Raw genomic sequence first — 23,438 nt, 5'->3', positions numbered from 1 at the left:
TGATTTTCTGGTTTGTGGTTTTCCTGCACTCAGTCCCTCTTCCCCCTTCCTCTTCCCTTCCAGAAAGGTCCGGCGGATACGCAGCACGTTGACCCGGAGTTCACCAGAGAGATGGTCCCCAGCTCAGTCAGTCGGACCCCGGAATTCAACGCCAGCACCAGCTCCAGCAACGCTTTCAACGGATTCTCCTTCGTCTCCAACGAGGACAGCTTCCTGTGAGCCTTGAGACGGCACCGAGTTCGAATCAAACATACCTGGGCAAAATATGGAAAAGAAAAGAAAAATCCAAACTCAAAGGTTGAAATGATTTGACTGATTTAACAAAAATATTTTGTACCGATAAAATTGAGGAAGCGTTGGAGCTCTGATGCCGTTTTTAAGTTAGAGTTTTTATTCAGAGATGGCAGGTTGAGAAAGTAGAAGTCCTGCCATGTTTTTGCTTCAGCCCTGCACTAATCAGCTGGTTTTTACTCTTCATTTGCCAATTCACACACGGTTGACTCAAAATCCCGGAGTGGAATTTTACTTTCTGAACCCAGATTTTTCACCTCTTCCTGTATTATCTATTTCTAATTAGATTTCCAAATGGTTCCTCTGGGGGAAACAAAAAGGGTCAGAGATGGGGTACCTAAACCTGCTAGATTTAGGGTTCATGTCAAATGTTTTGCAAAACGCTGCATTCCATGTCCCTGTCTTTCTCAAAGAGAAAGCAAAATGGTGAAGCACCATTAAAGGTTTGGGATGAGATACAAGGACCATGGCTCATTGTTAAGATCATCCAGAGAATCATTGATCAATACCGATTTCAGGGTTTGGTATATGCGAGTATTCCCCTTATAAATAGTCAACAATAGGCTATATCTTTTTACCAAAGGCCATATGAACAGGTCAGAAGTGACAGAAAAGTAAATTAATTTTCTGCTTTTATTCATCCATAGAAGCATGTCTCTATAGAAGAAAAATAGATTATATATAAATCATTATCTTCTAATGAACGCAAACGATCCTTCCAAGTGTGTTCTGTTCAGTAGAGTAATGAATCCTACCTTACAAATATTTGGGTTTCAGAACCAATCTTCTACCCTACGGTGATCTACAAATAGTAGGAAATATGATGATTCTGTTAAGCTGGTCAAATGGAAATAATTCACACTTTATTTCTTTCATCAAAAGTTGTGAAAATATCACTTGTACATTTGTCTCTTTTCGTTGTTTGTACCCGTATAGCAACTTTGTTTTTGATTGAGGAAGTCCAAAACACACATACCAGGGTTAGGGTTTCCCTCTGTGCACATTATTGGAGTATCCTGGAATACAGTTAGTTGAAGGTAATTTTTATCCTTTCTCAAGAAGTAAAAAATGTTTTTTACAATAACATGTTAGGTCGCTGTAATGTTTTAAAGGAAATATCAATTTGCTGTAAATATTCAACCATCCTATGACGTTAACGCTTGAGTGCTTTTCCGCCTCCCAAATGTTTCTGGGTCTTTGGAAAGAGAATTTAAAGTCACAGTCACACGCATAGAGGCTCAGGAACCTGAGGGTTGAAGGTCGTCTGACTTGTAATTTTAAAATAATTTTTCTGGTTTGACCGAGGAATCCAAAGTACTTTTATTTTGTAAGAACTCCTCGATGACCAGATCCTACTGTAGTTTTGAAGTTTCATTTGGGAAAACCAGTATGCTTTTATGGCAGAAATGGTGGAAATCCTATCACATTCACCAATTTCAACTAAAACTGAGAAGCTGTTTTGGCCATCATTGACAAATTAAGGTTTAATGGCACATTTCAAATTGTAATATTGGTTTGCTTTCCATCATTTTTATCATCAGCAGCCTAAATGTCACGGACGACGGCTTTAGAATGACGACTGCTTTCCTACTTTAACAAATGAGTTCTTAATGATGAATTAAATTACAATAAGAGAGTGTGAACTTAAAGAGCTTATCTTATTTTGAATTAATTTGTAAATATCACAGTGCTTATCACATGACAATTGCAAGATTTTATTAAATCTGTGTTGCAAAGGAATCAGTGGAAAAAACTGAACACAATGACAAAACTATGATTTTTTTAAATAAATACATTTTGAATTTTGCTACATGTATTTGCTACATTTTCTGAAATCAGTGTTATTACAAATTTGTTATGATCATAAATTCTTCATTCACCAATGGTTTAATCAGCAGTCGTGTGTAGTTGTCATTCTCAAGACGTTAAGAATCAGAATCAATTATTATATTTTGCCAAGTATACTGTATTTGCACATACAAGGAAAGTGACTTGGTGAAAGAATCACAATAAACAAAATTAAAGACAAAAAACAAACAAACAAGTGTGCACCAACATGCCATGGCAGCCATTTGTCGCGGCATCTTCGCTTCCAAACCATCCTTCCACCCAGGAGGGTTGTGGGGGGAAGGCCACACCAATTTCACATTGTGTAAACTGTTCAATTCAATATTTAACACAGTATTCAACATGGTCCCAAACATCCCAGGCCTCTTGACCCTCTACATTGAGGTGTGCGTGCCAAGCAAGCAGAGAAGGTGAAGCACAGGTCACTTGAAGCAAAGATCTGTGTGTGTGTGTGTGTGTGTGTGTGTGTGTGTGTGTGTGTGTGTGTGTGTGTGTGTGTGTGTGTGTGTGTGTGTGTGTGTGTGTGTGTGTGTGTGTGTGTGTGTGTGTGTGTGTGTCTAAAGAAAACTTGTCAATGAATATGTTTTCCGTGTGAAGAACCCACCTGCATGCCGTGCACACTGCAGTGTATGTAAGAACTGAAATTAACCTTTCGGTGTCAAAAGCGGGGGGGGGGGGGGGGGGGGTTTACGTTGGTGGAAATTCCCACACTTTAAAAATGGGAAACAGGGGGAATTCAGTGGAATTAAGTGGCAGCGAAAGGTAAAAAAATAAAATTTAAATAAAAAAAGGTTTCAATAAAATGAAAAAATTCACTCAATAGATTGTTTTAATTGAATTATATTTCCATCTCAAATATAAAATGGATTTACTCCTTGTAATTCTACACTTTTAGTTGGTTACACACTTGTAACGTGTAATGTACAGTATAAAAAGGCACATAGTGCACACTGCAGTCCTGCAGTAGTGTGTGTGTGTGTGTGTGTGTGTGTGTGTGTGTGTGTGTGCACGCACGCATGCATGCGCATGTGTGGGTGTATGTGTGTGTGCTTGTGTGCGTTCTCTGGAGTGTCCACAAACAGGGCTGTATTCATCCATGAAAGGTATCAACACAACATGGTAATGGATGTAAAACCCCAACGACAAACAATTAAACCCTCGACACGTATGCAGTCTCGCCAGGAGATTTCAACTATTCTCCTTTGTTGAAATAGTTGAAAAACATGGTAAAGTTATGACAATTCCATTTTGATGTAAATGTTGTGGAGGAAGAGCTATTTGGTGGTTTAAAAAAATCCTGGAATAGGGAATCTCTGCATGTGAATATAGATTTATTTAAAAAAATATATCACACCTGCGATAGGCCTATGCATCTCTGACAACTAAAATAAAAAGGCACATTTTAAAAAGCTAATTTGCGCATCTCTCTCTTTACAAATAAGCGTCCTTTCAGGCATGATATAATCAATTGAAATGGAGTATTCATTTTTTGACCACGGGTAAGTTAGAACTACAGTGTATTCAGAATGTAACTGCTGAACAAGTGTAATTCTCTCCCATTTTCAACATAACTGACCTTTTTGTTTGCATTTTAAAATAAAAAAACTGAGAATAATTTTGTTTTTTTCTTTTGTCATTTGGATAATAATATAAATGTTAAAATAGTTAAGAGTTAAAATGCCCCCCTCACCACCACCACCACGTGTCAATGCATAGAGTCATGGTGTGCATCACCAACTGCGTGTGCGCACAACAGTTTGAGAACCACCACTGCGTATAGGATTGGATGTCATTTATGTTTCTCCCATCTGAACCTCTGCAGCTCCTGTAGTTCTAGAAAAGAGATTATAATAATATTGGCTATATCTATCTATCTATCTATCTATCTGTCTGTCTGTCTGTCTATTTAAATGTCTATCTATCTATCTATCTGTCTGTCTGTCTGTCTTACACCGTAAAGGAAGAAGCAATCTCACCTGGGTTGGATCACCAAGGGTGAAGAGAAGACATTTAACAGAAAAGGTTATTATTATTATTATTGCTATTATGAATATCAAAATACTACATGACAGGACACAGCATGTACAGCTTGTGGTGCAGAATGTGAAAGGAAAGCGAAAATTGTAAATATAGCAGTACTGATCAAATGGATCAGTACACAAAGGTAAAACATACCCCCTATATGTTTGAGCATAATGAAATGACAGCCTCCCGTCGTGTTCATTTGGGGTTGGTTAGTTTATTTTCTTGAAGTGCATCATCCTTGATAAATAGACATAAGATACAGTAAACACCAGTTTGCAGGCACACATGGGAATAATCCCATTCATCTCAAACATGACAAAGTCCACCTCCCAGCTGCAGCAGCAAACACAAAACGAACAACATAAAAAGGTAAACACCACAGCACAGTTTAAATCCAAATTGAATATTTTCCAAAAAAATGTTTCTAGCTCTTGGATACCAGAGCTTTGTGCATTAATAGCCATTAATAGAAAAGCGTCTTACATTGATTTATTTCTAAGCAACAAGGGAATGTACTCCAAAGCTGTGGAGCCTGATTCCTCACGCACGGCTTGATTAAATACTGATTAATTACTAGATTTAGACAAAGAGTTTGTCCGAAAGTTCAGGTGTTCACTATTACTTAGATCCCTTCGTGCTTGCTGGAAACACATATTTAGTCATTTAAAAAATGGGCACAAGCTGGAGGTCAAAGTTCTTTTGGCACCAATTCCCTTTTCATTACATAAGCCTGTTGGCCTTTCCTCTCTGCCATCTGCAAATATAACACTATTTTTCTCCCAGAGTTTAATTAGGTTTTCCTAATTCCTAATCCTAAAACTCACCTGTTATTGCTACGTAAAGGCCTGGTTTGAATACAGTATATTCCCACATGACCTCAAACTAATATACAGACAACGTGTAACCCGGACTTCACTTGGTGCTGTGGCGTCATCTGCTGGTTATACTTGGTATCGCAGGCTCCAGAGCCCACACTGAGCGGAGAACTTTACATGACAGAACAGGGCGCTAACGGTGCGGTTTTTTGTTCACTGGGGGGGTCGTGTTGCGAGCGCTGCAGGTCAGAGGTAACAGACATGTTTTAAAAAAGTGGACATTGGGATCAATCGACAGCGGGGAGCGGCCCTTAAATTCGGTTGACTAACGCAAGAAACCCATTTCCGGGTTATGCAGCGGCGCCGCTCTTGAACACGCCTCGCGTGCTTTCCGGGCCCGGGAAAAGGTCCGTCCTGTCTGGCGCGCAGTGCGGGGCGTGTTCAAGAGCAGCGTCGTATAAACAACACTAATGACGAGACGTTTCAACTGATCAACTGATTTATTTTTTTTTTGTTGTATTCTGATCTGGGAGGCGGGTGTTGAAACACTCTCGCAATGCTGTATAAATTAAGCATTTTGTTTATGAATAACCATTTTGTGTTCCAACTTATTTGTACAGATTTTCATTAAATATATATGTATGCCAATTTGCAACGTTTCCGACGGGGTCTGGGTTGCTGTCATAGAGGTGTATTGTTATTTGTTAGCTTCATGTTGTAGTTTTTTTTTTTTTTTGTTATTTTGTTATTTGCGTTCACATTTTTAAACGTTATTCCATTCGTATTACATCATTATTTCATATGCTTTTAATGTGTGCTGAGATGAATAACCCATGCGGAAGGAAAAAAAGAGTTCAAATCGCTCACGCTGATTTGCATTGTATTGTCCAGTGTCGCCGCTAGGGGCGCCCTCCTTTCTACCGCCACCCGCCAGGCTCAACAGTCGAACCGTTTCACCGCCGCGTGGAGCTCGTCCGCGGAGTTTACAGGCTTTCGTCAAAGTTGCGGCGTAAGTTGCACGTCGTCGACGGTGTCGTGCTGTTACGGTTGTCGCCGCGGCGTTGTGCTTCTTTCTACTTACGCGTGTTTGTCCTTGTTTTGCAGCGGCTCCTTCCCAGGGGCAGTTGGATATCGGCCACGCTGGAGACCGACATGCAGGAATGCGTGTGAGCTGAGGGGGGGGTGGGGGGGAGCGTCGCTGCACTTTGTGTCATGCGTTTCCTCCATACTTTCATTTGTCTGCGCGTTGCAAACCGACGTCTCTGAACGACTTGTCACAGTTAAATGTTACAGAGGCAGCGTTATTGTTTATTGCTCCTGAAGAATGTCACTCTCCCATCAGTCTGGGTTCAACCTGAATGATTCTATATCGATGGGAAATCATGAGGGATTTGTGATCCTTCGATGTCTCGGTCTAAACTAAAGACCCCAAGCGGAAATGAAGTATAATAGTGAATTATTCAATTACTTTAGCCTTTCTCATCATTATAATACAACTTGCCTTTTTAGTGTGTACAAATAAATGTTGTTATTTTACAGCCAATGCGTTTAAGCATTGAAATGTGTTTTAATACTAGCTACCTGTGTTGTCCTTCTCGTGTCTGCGGGAACGTTGTGACTGGATATTTATACCTGAGACAAACTCTGCTGAAATGTAGATTTAGTGTAAATGAAATGGTTTTGACCCCTTTTCAGCTTGTCCTTTACACGTTCTAATACAGGTGTGTGTGTGTGTGTGTGTGTGTGTGTGTGTGTGTGTGTGTGTGTGTGTGTGTGTGTGTGTGTGTGTGTGTGTGTGTGTGTGTGTGTGTGTGTGTGTGTGTGTGTGTGCGCGCATGTGCGCGCATGTGCGCGCGCGTGTGTAGCATGGAGGAAGAATCAGAGGAAAATCTGTACATGGACACAGACTCTGATACAGTCGATAAGAAAGATGGTTCCAAGTGGAAAGTCAAATGGACAGGGGAAGAGGTGAGTGGGGCCAGGCAAAAACCCTAGACATATTAGGGTTATGTTACCAGTACAGAACTTGGCATTTGTATTTCATTCATTGAGAGCAAACTCTTAATGAATGCATGTCTTTCCACCGACTGCTACTTAATGTCCCAATAAAAGACTAGACAATAAACCATGTGTTGCTGATTGGGAGCCGACGTGAAAGTTTCAAAAGAAAATTACCTTTCTTTTTTAAATGTATTTGAATATGCAGGACGTCAATCTCAAAATCCTTGTGAACAACTTAGGAAAAGATTGGAAAAGCATCGCCACCTTCTTACCAGTGAGTACAACGAAGGAATAAAGACACGTCTCTCTCCTTAATGCCACCTAAAACGAGTTTATAACAGAAGAATAAATAAACAGTAAATCTAATGTTGGAACGGCGACAGAAATGCTATGTAAGCTGATAGCATTTATATAAATAATGCATTAAAAGGGAGTTTATATCAATGTCAAGATTCCAATTCAACAAGTGGAACCTTCAGGCGATGTGGTCTTGTGCTGTCCCCAGGGGAAGACGGAGTACATGTGTAGTCGACGCTGGAGGAAATGCTTGGATCCAGACCTGATCAAGGGCAAGTGGACCAAAGAGGAAGATGATAAGGTACTGATACTGTGGCAGTAGTCTTATTTTGGAGGTGAGTTTTAAACCTGCAACTAAGGATGGACATACAGTACGATCCTGTTGGACTTGGAAAGACGAGTTTTAGGTGGAAGAAGGTGCATGTTTGAGTGTCTTATTCTCTGTGTGTAACTTTACAAAAATGGTTGATACCAAATGCCAGAATGTTATACTTCTGAACACGGTGCTGCCAGGCCAGGGTTGCAAGCTTTTCGGTCTTCCACCACATTCGACTATGTTCAAAACTCACGGCTGTAGTAAGACACAGGATGTGTTGGGTAGAAGTGACCTATTTCCGCTTTGTCAACTGCGACTACAGCGCTGTAGCATGAAACAAAATCTAATACTGGCATAATGATGTGCCATGAAATCCATAAACGGCTGGAAATCTAGTTCTCAACTTGGTCTGCGTTTGTCCCAAATAAATCATATTTTGAAATATTTTCTCAACCACATGGTAATCCCAAAATCTAACATATTGTTTTCTCTCTGTAAAACTTCAAAAAAAAGAAAGAACAAGTATAAGTATAAAAAATAAAAGTAGACGTAGGAGCACCTTGTGTCGATTACGCACATTTTGGTATTTTTTAGTATTTATAGAGCTTATTGTGAGTAATCACCGGGTGTCATGACATTTCACTGCATATATGTATGAACGTATGTATATGTATGTGACAAATAATCTCTTGAACTTGAACTTGAAGAAGTTAATTTTTTCCAGTGTAAGATGAATCCCAACATTTAAAACCCCGCTAAACCTTTTATGCAATGGCTTTCCTCACCTAGGTGGTTGAGCTTGTGAGTAAGTATGGAACCAGAAACTGGAGTTTGATTGCGAGGAACCTCCAGGGACGGCTGGGGAAGCAGTGTCGCGAGCGCTGGCACAACCACCTGGACCCGCAGATCAGGAAGGCATCCTGGACCAACGACGAAGACCTCATCATCTACAAAGCGCACAGCATTCTGGGAAACCGCTGGGCGGAAATTGCCAAGTTGCTTCCCGGAAGGTAAGTGACTATGTTTTGATTGGTGGTGAGCTGGTGTTCCCAAAGAATGATAATTTCTCATTATCTGCTCATCTTGATCTTTCCATTCTATTTATGCACCTTAAACGGTCTTCAACCCGCGGCCTGCAAGCCTGAGCTGGTCCAGCGACAAGACAATGTGGGCTCTAAGCCATAAAATAAAATATGATTCTCTTTGCTTTCACTTTATTTATTCTCATTCAATCTACTCATCTAGCACATTTGAACAGAATATACATTTTTATTAACAGCATTCTACTATCCTACCTTTACTTAAATATCCTGAGCAGAGGAACCACAAGCTGATTTATTTTAAAGACAACATTTACAAATTTGCCTGATAAAGAAATGTTTTCAAGGGATTTGACACCGATTTTAGAGAATAGGTTGATGCTCCCAACATCAATAATTGTAAGTCGCTTTGGATAAAAGCGTCTGCTAAATGAAATGTAATGTAAAATCAAGGTTTGCTTGCATCAGGTTGCTGATAAAACTAATTGAAGTGGACCTTATGTTATGTTTCTTTTCACCAGATTGATATATGGTCTCTGAGGTCCCCAAAATATGTTTTTATTAAATTTTTTTTTTCTGAAAATACTACTCAGCTTATGCATTCAAGCCATTCTAACATGCCACCAATCCACCCTGTCTGAAAACGGGCTGTTTCAGTGGGTGGAGCCACCCTCTTGAGGGCTCGAGTTCTGTGAGCCAATGGGGTTTGAGCACAAGTTCCATGTTCTGTGAGCCAATGGCGTTTGAGCTTTACTCCGGATTCCGTTGTATTTCTCTGTAAACAATCACTGATTTCACCTTATCAGTCCAGAAATGAGCAATCCAGTTAGTGAATCTTCACTCATATTAGATCTACAAGGCCTAATTTAAAAGTTTGTGCCGACTTTCACCGCGGTGTCCGGAGCAGCAAGGAGCTTAGAGCATCGTGGGGTTGGGGGGAAATAAAATAAATACATCTACGGTTTTGTTTGGGGAAACACGGAGCGCATCACATGCCACAACCAGTATAGTCAACCTATCGTGGACACTCACACACAGAGAAACACACAGCAAAATTATTTTTCTGACTTTCGAAGACCAAGCTGAATTCAGAGGAGCGTTGTGAATTTGGCTCGTTTTAGGACGTGTTTTCTGAAACAGACAGCTCACAAAAAGCTGACTGAGTTGTCTTTTTTCACAGTTTGTGTGTTAGTCGGCCCATCAGAGACCCAAATGTATTTGCACAAGCACTGAAAAAGAGTTTTGCATAATACGTTCCCTTTAAACTCTGAGTGATTCCAGGAATGTCTTGTCGCTCTCCGCAGGACGGACAATGCTGTGAAGAACCACTGGAACTCCACCATCGGACGGAAATCCCTGTACGGCACTTTCAAAGAGCAAGCCGAGAAGATCTGCCTCAAAGAGGAGGAGCTGCTGAAGCAGGCAGAGGTGCGTTCCTCCGAGACTCTCCAGGTTGCATTATTGTCTTACACAATCAGTTCAAACAACAGTGCATCATTTTGCAAGGCTAAACTAAGACTCAATTTAAGTTTAAGTCCTCTTTCCGATTTTAGGTTGACTTCAAGTTTGACGTTGTGTTGGACTCTGAGCCTGTGTCTCCTGCAGTGGTAGGAATCCTTCAGATTTTCTTCTTTCAAAACACACCTTGTTGTACCATAAATTTGTCTTGTGAAGGAGTTATTCTAGTCTAATTGTGAACATGTGTCTGTGTCTTGCCTTCCTGTAGGTCCCACAGGAGGAGGAGGAAGAGAAGAAGAAAAAGAGGAGACGGCCCAAACCCAGGGAGATGGTGGTGGTCTCTCTCCCCCAGACCGTGGCATCAGGGAGGGGGTTCTCCTCCTGCAGCCCTCCCTCCACCCCCGGCTCCACCTCCTGGTGTGGGGCAGCAACTCCACCTGAAGCCCAAGCCACCCTCCAGAAGAAGCTGGTTGAGGCAGCACTGAGGATGATAGCGGAGGACATGCTGCCGCTCAGGTGAACACGCTGTCAAACCCTTTTTTAAATCTTATTTAGATTCATCTACAGGCAGACATCATTCTAACATTTATCCTGCTATTTTTTTTTGTCACCTTTGGGTAAAAAATAACTGAAGTATAAAGGGCAGAAATTGGTATATCTGCTTGCGCCTAAATGTAGTTTAAATTATTATTCTGTTCGATATTATTATAACTTTAATTCTGGGTAGTTTGTACCTGTCACTCAAAAACGAAAGGTCAGCTCATGAATATGAATTAAGGTGAGACCATTCCAATTCCCACTCAGATTTAGATACTATAGAAAAATAAAACTATAGAAAACATTAACTATAGAAAATGTTAATGAATGTAATTTACAAATTAAAAAAAAAATGTTGCTCAATGTTTTATAATGTTGTGTTCAAGGTCAAGTTATGGTGTAACGGAATGGAGTTGATCCGTGATCCGTATGGACCGCCCCCCACGGTTCGGAACGCATGTGAACTGCGAATCAATTGCAAAATTGAACCATCATAGTGAAGTGGTTTTGCTGCCACTGTTCATTTTGAAAGGAATAATTCCCTAAATCTTGATGCAGAGTTGCAGTGAAAGATGCAAGACATGCTGTGTTTTACTCTGAAGCACAATGATTGGTTTATGGTACGTTGCGCTACGTTGCTGCTACTTTACGACGTGTCATGAATGAGCTGTACAGCCAATGTCGCCGCTGCGCGTCTGCCATTTTGGAGCGCTCAAGATCTGACAGTAAACAAATACAATGTGTATTGAGAGATGCAGACCTCAAACGTGAGAAATTGAGCATGATGCTGGTTACTTATTGGAGTTAAATTCAGTTACTGGGGGCGAATCTTATAATATTTTTTCATTCACTACCATGTTTTAAGGAAGACGGTATCATGCATGCCTCATATTGCACTTTCATTTAACAATTGAATATTTATATATTTAATATATTTTAAGATTTTATTTAAACATTGGGCATCTTACATGTTGTTTTCATTTAAGACCTTGGGTGAAAGTTCCTTGCTTTAAGTGTTTTACAGAATAAATGAAAAACAAAATTATATTTGTTTCCTTTTTATTTTTTGCTGATCCAAAAAATTATTCGATCTGGGACTCAAAACCCTGATACGCCATCTTCCATCTCTTCTAAATCATTTTGTGGGAAGTCATTCATGCTTATGTATTGAATACATGTAACTATAAATTTAAACTTGAAAATTAAAATTTTCCTTTTCTTCACAGTTTTGTGGAAGGTTCAGGCTTCAGAACGTTCATGCACAGCGTCGCTCCACAGTACCGCAAGCTGTCGCAGCGCACAGTGGGCCTGCAGCTCTACGACCACGTGGAGAAGAAAGTAAAGCCCCGGCTCATCCGCGACCTACAAGCCTGCCTCGCCACCTCCCGCATCGGGGAGGGCCTCATCCACGTGACCTTGGACCTCTGGGTGGGCGGAGGGGAGGAGCATATCGTCTCCGTGCAGCTGCACTTCCTGGACGGTGGCTGGCAGATCCGCCATCCAACCGTAGCGTTCCGCCGCCTCAGTGCCAGCAACCTGAGCTCGTCTGTAGCTCGGGAGCTTGAGGGCGTGCTGCTGAGCTACGGCCTCTTCCCGCACAACGTGGGCCACGTCCTCACCAACCGGGCCAAGGAGGCCGTGGAGGCCAACAGCTTGTTCTGCGACTACAGGACCCTGTGCTCGTCTTACAGAGGGGACTCCGATGGGGAGGAGGTGGCGGGGTTCATCGGTGACCAGCTTCAGTACACAGAGGAGTCATCCTTCTCAGAGCTACACATGGGGACGTCGGCAAGCTGCGTGGCCACCACGATGCAGCTGGTTATCAAGGAGGCGCTGAAGAACTCCAGGGTGGTGGAGAACCTGCTCTCCCAGGTCCACATCGTGGTGGCCTTCTTCAGGAGCAACATCTACTGGAGTGAGGTGGGTTTGGAGGGTGGTGATACAGAGAAGATAGATTATATTAATTTTAGCATTCGTCGGGCAGCATTCGTCGACGCACCCGGGGACCTGGTACCAAGTGTCAATCGCTGGTCAGACGATGATGTGTGCATGTTTTTGGGGGGGGGTCCTTACTGAAGTTAGCACCTTGCACATGTGAGCACCGGGAGAACATGCAAACTCCACACAGAAAGGCTCCTAAATGGGAGATAACCCGTCGGAGAACGGTGCCAACAGCGCCGCAGGTGGGAATCAAACCCAGGCCCTTCTTGCTGTGAGGCAGCAGTGCACTGTGCCACCGTACCACAGGCATGTCACAGGCCTGTTAGTCGCAGGCATGATCAGGAGAGCTGTTACAATTAATACATAACCACCGGATTGCAATTATTTGAGCAGATTACAATCTTTGTAAAATTGTTCTACAATCAAGATTCAAGATCATGTTTCTATCCACATTTAAGGGGAATTTAAGCCAATGTCATAATACATTGACTTTGAATTAAGTAAATTCCCATAAGTTGGGTTGAGGAAAATGAATTTCCCATTTTGTTCAAATTTTCAATGCCAATAAATGGCTCCTATGCAATAGGTAGATGTGAATTACAGTGGGCCCACGGTTCGGTATAATCAGAGTTTTTGGGTAACGGTACAATATAGTTTTCTTTAATTTTTAAAGTTAAAAGGTGTTAAAAATGTTTTTATTGTAGTCTGCCATAAATAACTAGTGTACCGCGCCATGTGAATGACTGTGGGGCGAGGGGGAGACGGGGTTCAAGTTCATTGGGTTGTAATAATTTGCATAAGTTCATCTGATTGGAGGGGAAGTGTCCTGGATAGTGGGTAATTACAGCTCAACGCACTGCAACTTAAGAAAACACATGCAATAGACAAAACATAAGCTAATTAAGAAAACATCTTCACCAATATGACAACGCATGCACAGCATTTAGAAAATGCGCTGCAAATCCAGACGTGTTGAACAAACTGCGTACCAAAACGCTTTGCAAATTCGAAAACACAACCGCATTAACGGAAAACACAAACACAAAAGCCACATAACAAAAGTGGCCATGCAATTATGGGAGTGAGCCACACTGGATGCACCAATTTATCTGCAATAAAATATATAGTAGTAATTGGCCATGGTGTCTATGGGCGGGTCCTGGGGGAGTGTGGAAGGCGAGGAGAGACGGACAGTGTTGGATTGACAGATTGGGTGGTTTTCCACCCAATTGGGCTACTTTTGATCACATCAGGCTGGAAGAAATAGCATTTTGTGAGTACATAGAATTTGGGTTGGTTTGTGAAATTATTTGGGCTGGTTTATGAAGTAACTGGCGTTTTTTTTTTTCTTTTACAAAATAGATTTGACAAGATTATTGTAGATGGATTTAGTTACTTAGTTTCCTTATTGAACGAAACAAAGGAAGCACTGTGAGTTTCGGGGACACACTCAGTTACTCACTTACCCCTGCCTCTCTCTCTCACACCCCACCCCCACCGGGCTGGAAATTGCCAATCTGATCTGACACCATTAGAGAGGGAAGGCAAGCACCTGGTGCGACTGGAAGCGAGAGAGAGGGAGTGTCTGAAGAGAAGTCAGCTATAAAAAGGGACATGGCCATCCCACGTGGTTATTTTCCAACTGGAAAATATTCCACCTCAACCCAGGGGTAGTTATAATAATTGCGCGTTCTTTGTATTTAACCCTCTGAAGACCAAGCTGAATTCAGAGAAGCGCTGTGATTTTGGTGTCTGACATTTATCTAAATATAATCAACTTAATACACTCAAGTTTTTGATATATCTATTTGAAGGAAAATCACAGCTACATTGATATGCCATCAATAGTCTTGTCAGTATCACTATGAGGGTTTTAGATAAATCTAAAACACACAAGATATAAAGAGTACATTTTGTATTTTGTGTTGCCACCAGAAATGTTGTCATAGCGCACAGTAGAATTTATTGACTGTTTTGTCAATACAAAAGTTGTTCATCAAGGTCTTGAGTATATAATGACGTCAAAATAGTTGATCAAATCTGATGTCTAAATAGGTAAAAACAAGGTTTTATCACAACTGTTCACAACTTTATTTCAGTTCACACAAGGTGTGAGAGGAGCCATAAGCAAATGACCTTAAAATTCATGACCCCCAGGTGGGGGCCATTAGAGGTGTCGATCTGCAGTCGCCTGGGCCCTCTCTCTGTCAGACTCTCAGACGAAGGAATGAGGCTGTATGGAAAAGGCTGCATGGCTGCACGCATTTGGAAAAAATAAAATAAAATAGACCTTGCGCAAAAATAAAGAAATGCACCACCACATGCACCCCGCGAGGATGATGTGGCCAGTAGAGCTGCAACAGTGACTTAAATAGGAAGCAGCACTTTACGACGCACCACGCCTGTGGGCTGCGCCAATGTGTCTAGTGCGCTTCTGCCGTGATATCGTAATACTGTGGTTCACCTGTGTGTTTTGAACCGTAGGGGGCGTACCAAACAGTTTGATTACATACCGTGTACCGTTGCATCTCTAGTGTATTATTGCAGGCAAGTATTGGTATGAGAGATAATAATCAACTAAATTGTCAATATCGTAACTGCTCGGCTCGGATAGAAATTATATCATGGCAGAAATTGGGAAGGTAAAAAAAAATATTTACAAAAAATTGTTTATATAAAAGTGATATAACATTGTTTATTGTAAATCCCCCAGGTACTGCTGAAGGAGTATAGTCTCTCTCTCTCCCCTCCCACCCACAACTGTCACTGGAACTCCATGATGGCATCCATTCGGCGGATGGTGAAGCCATTGGCATGGAGCGCTGTCATGGCGCTGCTGGCTCAGGCTCGCATCGAGGCCAAGGACACGAGCAGCGTCCCACCCCTGGTCCGGGCGAAGCGGGAGCAGGTCCTGGACATCCTGGCTCTCCTGGAGCCCTTTGAGGAGGCCATCCAGGTAGCATCGAAGAATTCAGAAATATAAATTAGGGGTCCATCCCCTAATTTGGATGAATTTGATTTGAATTTGATTTTTTTAAGTTATTATTATTTTTTTTAAACCTGTGCTGTCAGCATGATGGGCATACAACACAAAGCACTTGTATGCCATTTCATCTAGTTAACCTGCAAGTGGAGTTCAACTTCTCAACCTGCAATGCAACTCTTTGTTAATTCTTTAATCATCAAGAACTGTTGCAATAACTCTGTCCTGTGGACGACCTGTAGGATGACAACAGCACAGTTTTTTGTTACACAGAATCACCACCAATCCCCCTCTTTGAACTATCTTACCATGTTTTGGTCTATAAAAAACTAATCACTACAAGAGGGGGAGAATCACCACGGGTGAAACAAATAAACATAGAACCAAACATGTACATAGAAACATCAGACGATATTTATCAAAAAAACAGTTAATTAAGTCCAGGAAAACTGGAACAGCAATTTGGCATGTGGCCTCTTTCTTCCTGTCATAGTTATGGCAGTAAATGAGGGAGCAAAGGTGTGTGTGTGTGTGTGTGTGTGTGTGTGTGTGTGTGTGTGTGTGTGTGTGTGTGTGTGTGTGTGTGTGTGTGTGTGTGTGTGTGTGTGTGTGTGTGTGTGTGTGTGTGTGTGTGTGTGTGTGTGTGTGTGCACCTTTCCTCCCTCATTTACTGCCATAACTATGACAGGCCCCACCGGTGAGTGTACGGGACTTCTCCCAATTGGTTCTGGTGTATACGGTCGGCATTATATTGTCGCAGCAGACAAGGTCCTGAGGCCTGCGGCTGTACAGACACCCCCCACGGCTGCAGGAAAGCCCTGAGCACGCCGCACTGCAGCCACTGAAGACCAACCCCCAGAGAAGCCTGAGCCTATGAGGCAACACCCGCGCCTGGCCCCGAGTAGCATTACCCGGAACACACAAGGAGACCCTGCACCCCTTATGCACACATATACAACCCGCCCCCATGTGCAGGCACTAGGCGCAGACGCCGGGCACGAGCCGCAGGCCCAGAGCCAGGTCCCGCGCCGACAGACTGACACTCCGCCCGAACGACCCCACTCAAGGGTGAGGCCCGCCCCTCTACGACTGCCAGACGCCCTTTCCAGCCGCGAGCCCCGAGCTCCCATCCATGTAGCCAAATGGGCTGAGTGCAGGGCACCTGAATGTCAGCCCCTCCCCCCGCCAACACCTGTAGGCCCCTAGATACAGTGGGGCAAAAAAGTATTTAGTCAGCCACCAATTGTGCAAGTTCTCCCACTTAAAAACATGAGAGAGGCCTGTTATTTTTATCATAGGTAAACCTCAACTATGAGAGACAAAATGAGAAAAAAAATCCAGAAAATCACATTGTCTGATTTTTAAAGAATTTATTTGCAAATTATGGTGGAAAATAAGTATTTGGTCAATTACAAAGGTTCATCTCAATACTTTGTTATATACCCTTTGTTTGAAATGACAGAGGTCAAACGTTTTCTGTAAGTCTTCACAAGGTTTTCACACACTGTTGCTGGTATTTTGGCCCATTCCTCCATGCAGATCTCCTCTAGAGCAGTGATGTTTTGGGGCTGTCGCTGGGCAACACGGACTTTCAACTTCCTCCAAAGATTTTCTATGGGGTTGAGATCTGGAGACTGGCTAGGCCACTCCAGGACCTTGAAATGCTTCTTACGAAGCCGCTCCTTCGTTGCCCGGGCGGTGTGTTTGGGATCATTGTCATGCTGAAAGACCCAGCCACGTTTCATCTTCAATGCCCTTTCTGATGGAAGGAGGTTTTCACTCAAAATCTCACGATACATGGCCCCATTCATTCTTTCCTTTACATGGATTAGTCGTCCTGGTCCCTCTGCAGAAAAACAGCCCCAAAGCATGATGTTTCCACCCCCATGCTTCACAGTAGGTATGGTGTTCTTTGGATGCAACTTAGCTTTCTTTCTCCTCCAAACACGACAAGTTAAGTTTTTACCAAAAAGTTCTATTTTGGTTTCATCTGACCATATGACATTCTCCCAATCCTCTTCTAAATCATCCAAATGCTCTCTAGCAAACTTCAGACGGGCCTGGACATGTACTGGCTTAACAGGGGGACACGTCTGGCACTGCAGGATTTGAGTCCCTGGCGGCGTAGTGTGTTACTGATGGTAGCCTTTGTTACTTTGGTCCCAGCTCTCTGCAGGTCATTCACTAGGTCCCCCGTGTGGTTCTGGGATGTTTGCTCACCGTTCTTGTGATCATTTTGACCCCACGGGGTGAGATCTGGCGTGGAGCCCCAGATCGAGGGAGATTATCAGTGGTCTTGTATGTCTTCCATTTTCTAATAATTGCTCCCACAGTTGATTTCTTCACAACAAGCTGCTTACCTATTGCAGATTCAGTCTTCCCAGCCTGGTGCAGGTCTACAATTTTGTTTCTGGTGTCCTTTGACAGCTCTTTGGTCTTGGCCATAGTGGAGTTCGGAGTGTGACTGTTTGAGGTTGTGGACAGGTGTCTTTTATACTGATAACGAGTTCAAACAGATGCCATTAATACAGGTAAGGAGTGGAGGACAGAGGAGCCTCTTAAAGAAAAAGTTACAGGTCTGTGAAAGCCAGAAATCTTGCTTGTTTGTAGGTGACCAAATACTTATTTTACCGAGGAATTTACCAATTAATTCATTAAAAATCCTACAATGTGATTTCCTGGATTATTTCCCCCCATTCTGTCTCTCATAGTCGAAGTGTACCTATGATGAAAATTACAGGCCTCTCTCATCTTCTTAAGTGGGAGAACTTGTACAATTGGTGGCTGACTAAATACTTTTTTGCCCCACTGTATGTGGGCCCTCTGGCACCCGGGGCACCCGCCACAGAGAAGCAGCACAGCCCCCCGGACCCTGTTCTGGTGGTATTACAATTTAAAGGGCTATTGTGTGGTTTATCTACTGAGTATGAGATTTGGCTCTGGGAGAAATAGGCAAAGCACAACCAGATCAACGCAGGGGTGCGCTGTGCAGCGGCCAGGCGGACCCCCCCGGACCCGACCGTGCCCCAGCACGGTTACCCCCCTTACCTGGAGGCACCCAACCCACAGCTTCTGGCCACGGGCGCAGATCGGCCCGCCATGCGCCTCCGGCATGCAAGGCAGCAATGCGCCCCCTTCAGGCCCATACCCAGCCCACGGCGTCACGCATGCTGACCACAGAACAGAGGGCGGCAGACGGACGCCCCAGCCCCACAGCCCCGGCCCCCCAGCAACAGAGAGAGCACCAGAGAACGTTAGGAGTCCACCCCCACTGAAGGAGACCATTTGGGGAGCCTGCGCCAAGCACACCTCGCAGGACCAAATGGAACGCCAAACCAGCCCCAGTACTACGGGACACCTCCCCCCACGGGATGGAGAAGGACACGCAAACCCCACCACTCTGCGACCGCGGTGGCATGCAGACCCGCGCCCATGAGGTCAAGACCCAAACCTTCAACTGGCACCCCCCGCCCCGACCCACATGCCCCAATACACCATGACATTGCCCCGACTTAGGAAGACTCAATTATTAATGGATGGAGATATGTCAGTGATAAAAGTAGCCCATATTTCATTAAATGAATCAACATTGATTTTGGATATTGCCAATAGTTTCTCAATTGAGATGTATTCTATTAATAACTGCAACCATTAAGATGTGGTGAGATTATCTCTCTTTTTCCAACTGAGTAATTTTTTTATTTTCTCGGCAATTGTTAAGGTGATCAAAATGGGTTGGTGGTGTTTAAGTGGTGGGTCAACTGTGGAGAGGTCACTGAGGAGACATGCAATCGGGGAGACTGAAATGCTGCGACCCAGAAGGGTTGATAGCTTCTTGGTGATTGGTCCAGAATGTTTGGATAGGTGGGCAGAGCCAGATGGCATGAAAGTAGTCATCTCTAGTATCAAGGGAACAGCGAAAACGTCTTTATCCACAAAACCCATTTTGAACATTTTGTGTGCGGTGATATGTGCTCTGTGTAAAATCTTATATTGGATGGTGTTGATATCACATGAATTACATTTTTATTATTCTCAGAATTAGTGTCTGGAAAAAGTGTCTGGAAAAAGTGTCTGGAACAGGACGACCGCTAGAGCTACAGACACGGTTGAAGTGTCGTTAGAACCAAGACGTTACAGACAACTTTTGGTTCAAGTTTAATCCAAATTGATCCACACACGGAGCAGAAAATAGTGATAAACCGACGACATTCGACCAAAATTAGCCAAACGTTAATGCTTCAACGGCATGCCAACGTTTGAAAATTTTTGTTCAGGTAATGGAACAATTCCTGGCTAATAAACTGATGTCTACAACGCATCATCGCCTGTGTTTCTGTGCCGGAGGGCCCTGAAACACAACTGGGTGGCTTGTGGTAGGCAGAACTACCACACCAGGGTACCTTTTTTTCCTCATTTCTCATATTTTATGATTGGTTTATGGTCAGGAAAAAAAACACCAAGGGACAGGCATTACCCTTTTCAATGTCACTGTTTGCATCTGTCCCCATGCAAATAAGAATTACAACTAAGAATAAAATCGAAATAAATAAAAAGGAGAACTGAGCTAGATACTGAATTAGAAACATTACATGTTTTACGCCACCCACCACTGTCAACTGAACACCAAAACACTGAATTTAGACAAATGCATTTAATTTTTTTCTTCCCCATCGCAGGCACTCCAAAAAGGTGGGGTGACCATCTCCTTTGTCATCCCATCCCTGGTCGGCCTGGATAAAACTCTGGAGAGCACCAGCACCTGCTACACCCACTTCTGCAAAGCCCTGCGCTCTGGCCTGCAGAGCCACTTCCAGCCCGTCATCCTCCAGAGAGACCTGATCTTGGCCACTGTCCTCGATCCCCGGATTAAACTCCAGGTAATCCCCATTAACAGAAAATTGTTTTTTGTTTTCCCACGCATGTTGTGATTTTAACCTGCCAAGCAGAGTTAACATGAAAATAATTAGTGGACATAATTGACACAAAAGCAGGGCTCGACAGTAACGGTTGCCTGGTTGCCCTCAGCAACCAGATTTAGGAAATTGGCAAGCATTTTATGGCCTCTGGTTGCCCCCTTTGGCAACCACTTTAAACTTTTTAAACTGACAAAGATCCAGCTGAACCTGAGCGAACAACAAACAAAAAAAAATTATTTATTTTTTATTTTATTTATTTTTTTAATCCGAGAACGACGCTATCCGCGATCAATTAACTAGTGGACTCGTTCTCTGATATTACGTTACAACTAAGACACAGACACAGCTCTAGTCAGAAGTGATGCATTCATTGGAACTCAGAAAACTGTCGGCTACCACAATAAATATATTTCAAACCTTTTTTCACCGTACATGTGCATCCCTGTACGTTAACTATAACAAAACAAACATATGAAACTGTGTGTGAAAACATTATAGTTAAAACTAGCTAAAACGATATTGTGTACTTACAAAACTTAACTAAAATAAAAAATACAGGAAATGTTAGTTTCGTTTTAATCGTTTGTCTAGTTAATTTGGTCAAATTGGTCAACGTATAGCCATTACAATACAGTTCTTTGTTCGACAGACAGCATTACTTTTGATGAGCTCATCTGGTGGAGAACTACTTTTAATGGAAAGATGATGAATTAGAATTTACCATTGTTAACAATGAGGGGGACAAACAGGGCTATTGAGGTTCTTATTGTCTGAGTGGTGAGCACATACATGTGGCTGTAAGAGCGAGTCAGACACATGCTAGTAGTGATCGGGCCAAGTATGACCAGAGGAGTTGGTGTTATCACAATCTCGAAACCCATAGGCCATCAGTCTAAAGACGATAGACTGGGGAAAAATGGCGCTTGAAAGACTTAGCTGATTTAGCTTTTTGTTTTTAATGTACTACTAGTGAACCAATCCCGTCGTAGACGTCTCTCAACTTGAACTCAATTCTCGCATCTCAATTTGCCAGTCGGACTCTAAACAATGACAGCCGCACAGAAGATGAAGTCTTAGCCCGGATATCCGCTGGTTACTCCAGAACCCCAGAAATATTGGCTGTTGTGCCAAGAGTGGTGTTATCCCAGCTCTTGTTTGTCTTGACTTGTTTCTTCCCCTCTGAATATTTAAGTTCTTTAAAGTATCAGATATAACACAAACTACAAAGATTTTTGTTTGGTTACTGTAATAAAGCTCTTCAACATTCTTTTGTCACTTTTTTTTATTATTAAACTGACTTATAACTACATAATGTCATAATTACTCAAAATTACAGGTCCTAAAAATGGCAACTATATTTCCAGTTTTGGCAACCAAAAGCTGATGCCTGGTTGCCAGCCTGGCAACCGCTTTTAAAAGTTAGTGTTGAGCCCTGAAAATGGTTGAGGAAACAGTGTCTCCGTCAATATTAACAATGACACCTCAAGACATGAATATCTATGTATGTCAAATGTATCTATTTTCTGTGTGATTGATTATTTTGATTCTTTTTCAGCCGTTCCCTGAGACTAAAGAGGAAAAAGAAGCATTGTTCTTGACTGTTTCATCAAAGTTCGAGGTTCGTTCAATGATAGAGGCCATGCTGGAAAACAAAGAATCCTCAGCCTCTCCCACAGTGGAGGCAGATCCAAAGCTAGAGGTCAAACAAGATACGGCCGAATCGGGAGCGGGGGCCTCGGACAACATGAAGGGTGTAAAAGACCTGAAACGCAAGTCGACCTCTGGCTTTTCCCTGTTGCCCTCAAAGACCATGAGGCTCTCTGAGCTGTGTGAGTACCTGTCTGAGCCGCTGCTGGACGGGGACTCCACGCTGCTCTATTGGAGATGTGCCCAGCGCTTCCCCCGGCTGCAAAGCATCGCCAGGAAGCTTCTGGCCATCCCCGCCACCTCGGGCGGCTTCGAGCGGCTCTATCCCATGGCCGGGTGCATTGTCCGGGCCAAGAGGAGCCACCTGCCACCCCACACCACAGAGAGACTGCTGCTGTATAGGGACTCTGTGAAGACTGGGAGCAGGTCCAGCGTAGCTGCCAAACACTGATTTGCGGCACTGCAACGGTGACTAGACGCTCTCGCTGTCTTCCATCCACAGAACTCCCAGGATTCATGGTCAGTGTGTAATGTCCAGCAGGCAACTACAGCGTCAACGTCAGTGAATTCACTCTGCAACACTTGCACATTTTACCGACCACATTCAAGATGTGAACCAATGAAAAACCATACTGAACATGGTAACTATGGCAAAAAACACTTGGATGCTGTATGGTGTAGGTTCACAAAGAACGACTGCTTTTGTGTGTTCTTTTTTTCCAGACTGCCCACACCAAAATCAGTCTTAAATTCCATTTTTAATCTGACTGGTCAGTAAAATGGTCCTAAATATAAACTGATTAATTTAATTGCAGAATAAAAGCAGTGAATAAGGAAACAGTAATCAATTATGAGACGGTTGAGGTAACAAATCAAAAAAACAACCAAAAAATATATATTCATTTCTACTGATCAATTCAATATTATTTTGTACAATTTCGATGGAAAGGAGCAGAAATTTGAGTTGGTGAACTACTCAAATGCATTGACTGCAGGATTGACTTGACTTTTTTTTTTTACTATTATTTGTGTTAACACTTTGTGTTCTTAATATCTGCGTGTCAGTAATGGCCCAAAGACCATTATTATACAATGATTCATACAAGGATGTGGAGTTACTTTATTACAGATTTTATGGTTTCAATTAGTCTTAATTCTGTATTTGATTGGTTTTTCTATTGTATTTTAGCATGACCGCAACTTGCCTTGCCTTACCTTGCCTCCTTCGCCGTAGCAGTTAAGTCATATGGACAGGACTCAAACCATTCATTAGGTCACATCTAATGATATTTAACTGCATTTCTATCAGTCTCACTTGAG

General features: G+C 42.8%; 2 protein-coding genes across 2 annotated transcripts in view; both read left to right on the top strand.

Moving 5' to 3' along the window:
- sgk2a (serum/glucocorticoid regulated kinase 2a) overlaps positions 1 to 828 on the top strand; it is an 18,494-nt gene extending 17,666 nt beyond the window's left edge. The window contains exon 13 of the mRNA XM_080014868.1: positions 64 to 828. Within this exon, the coding sequence (XP_079870994.1) occupies positions 64 to 219 (156 nt within the window). The 3' untranslated portion in view covers positions 220 to 828. The remainder of the gene's footprint in view (positions 1 to 63) is intronic.
- A 1,653-nt stretch (positions 829 to 2,481) lies between these two features.
- mybl2a (v-myb avian myeloblastosis viral oncogene homolog-like 2a) lies at positions 2,482 to 22,723 on the top strand (the record flags this gene model as incomplete). The annotated part of the gene is made up of 14 exons (XM_080015350.1): positions 2,482 to 2,549; positions 5,871 to 5,988; positions 6,084 to 6,145; positions 6,845 to 6,947; positions 7,186 to 7,254; positions 7,486 to 7,578; positions 8,383 to 8,603; positions 9,938 to 10,061; positions 10,187 to 10,240; positions 10,360 to 10,607; positions 11,855 to 12,548; positions 15,283 to 15,525; positions 20,232 to 20,432; positions 22,027 to 22,723. The coding sequence occupies 14 exons, from the start codon at positions 2,482 to 2,484 to the stop codon at positions 22,567 to 22,569; spliced, it is 2,841 nt and encodes a 946-aa protein (XP_079871476.1). The 3' UTR covers positions 22,570 to 22,723.
- Positions 22,724 to 23,438: the final 715 nt, after the last annotated feature.

The sequence above is a fragment of the Zeus faber genome (assembly GCF_960531495.2).
Source record: "Zeus faber genome assembly, chromosome: 15".
Lineage (NCBI taxonomy): Eukaryota > Metazoa > Chordata > Actinopteri > Zeiformes > Zeidae > Zeus > Zeus faber.
This window is presented reverse-complemented; position numbering and strand designations above follow the sequence as displayed.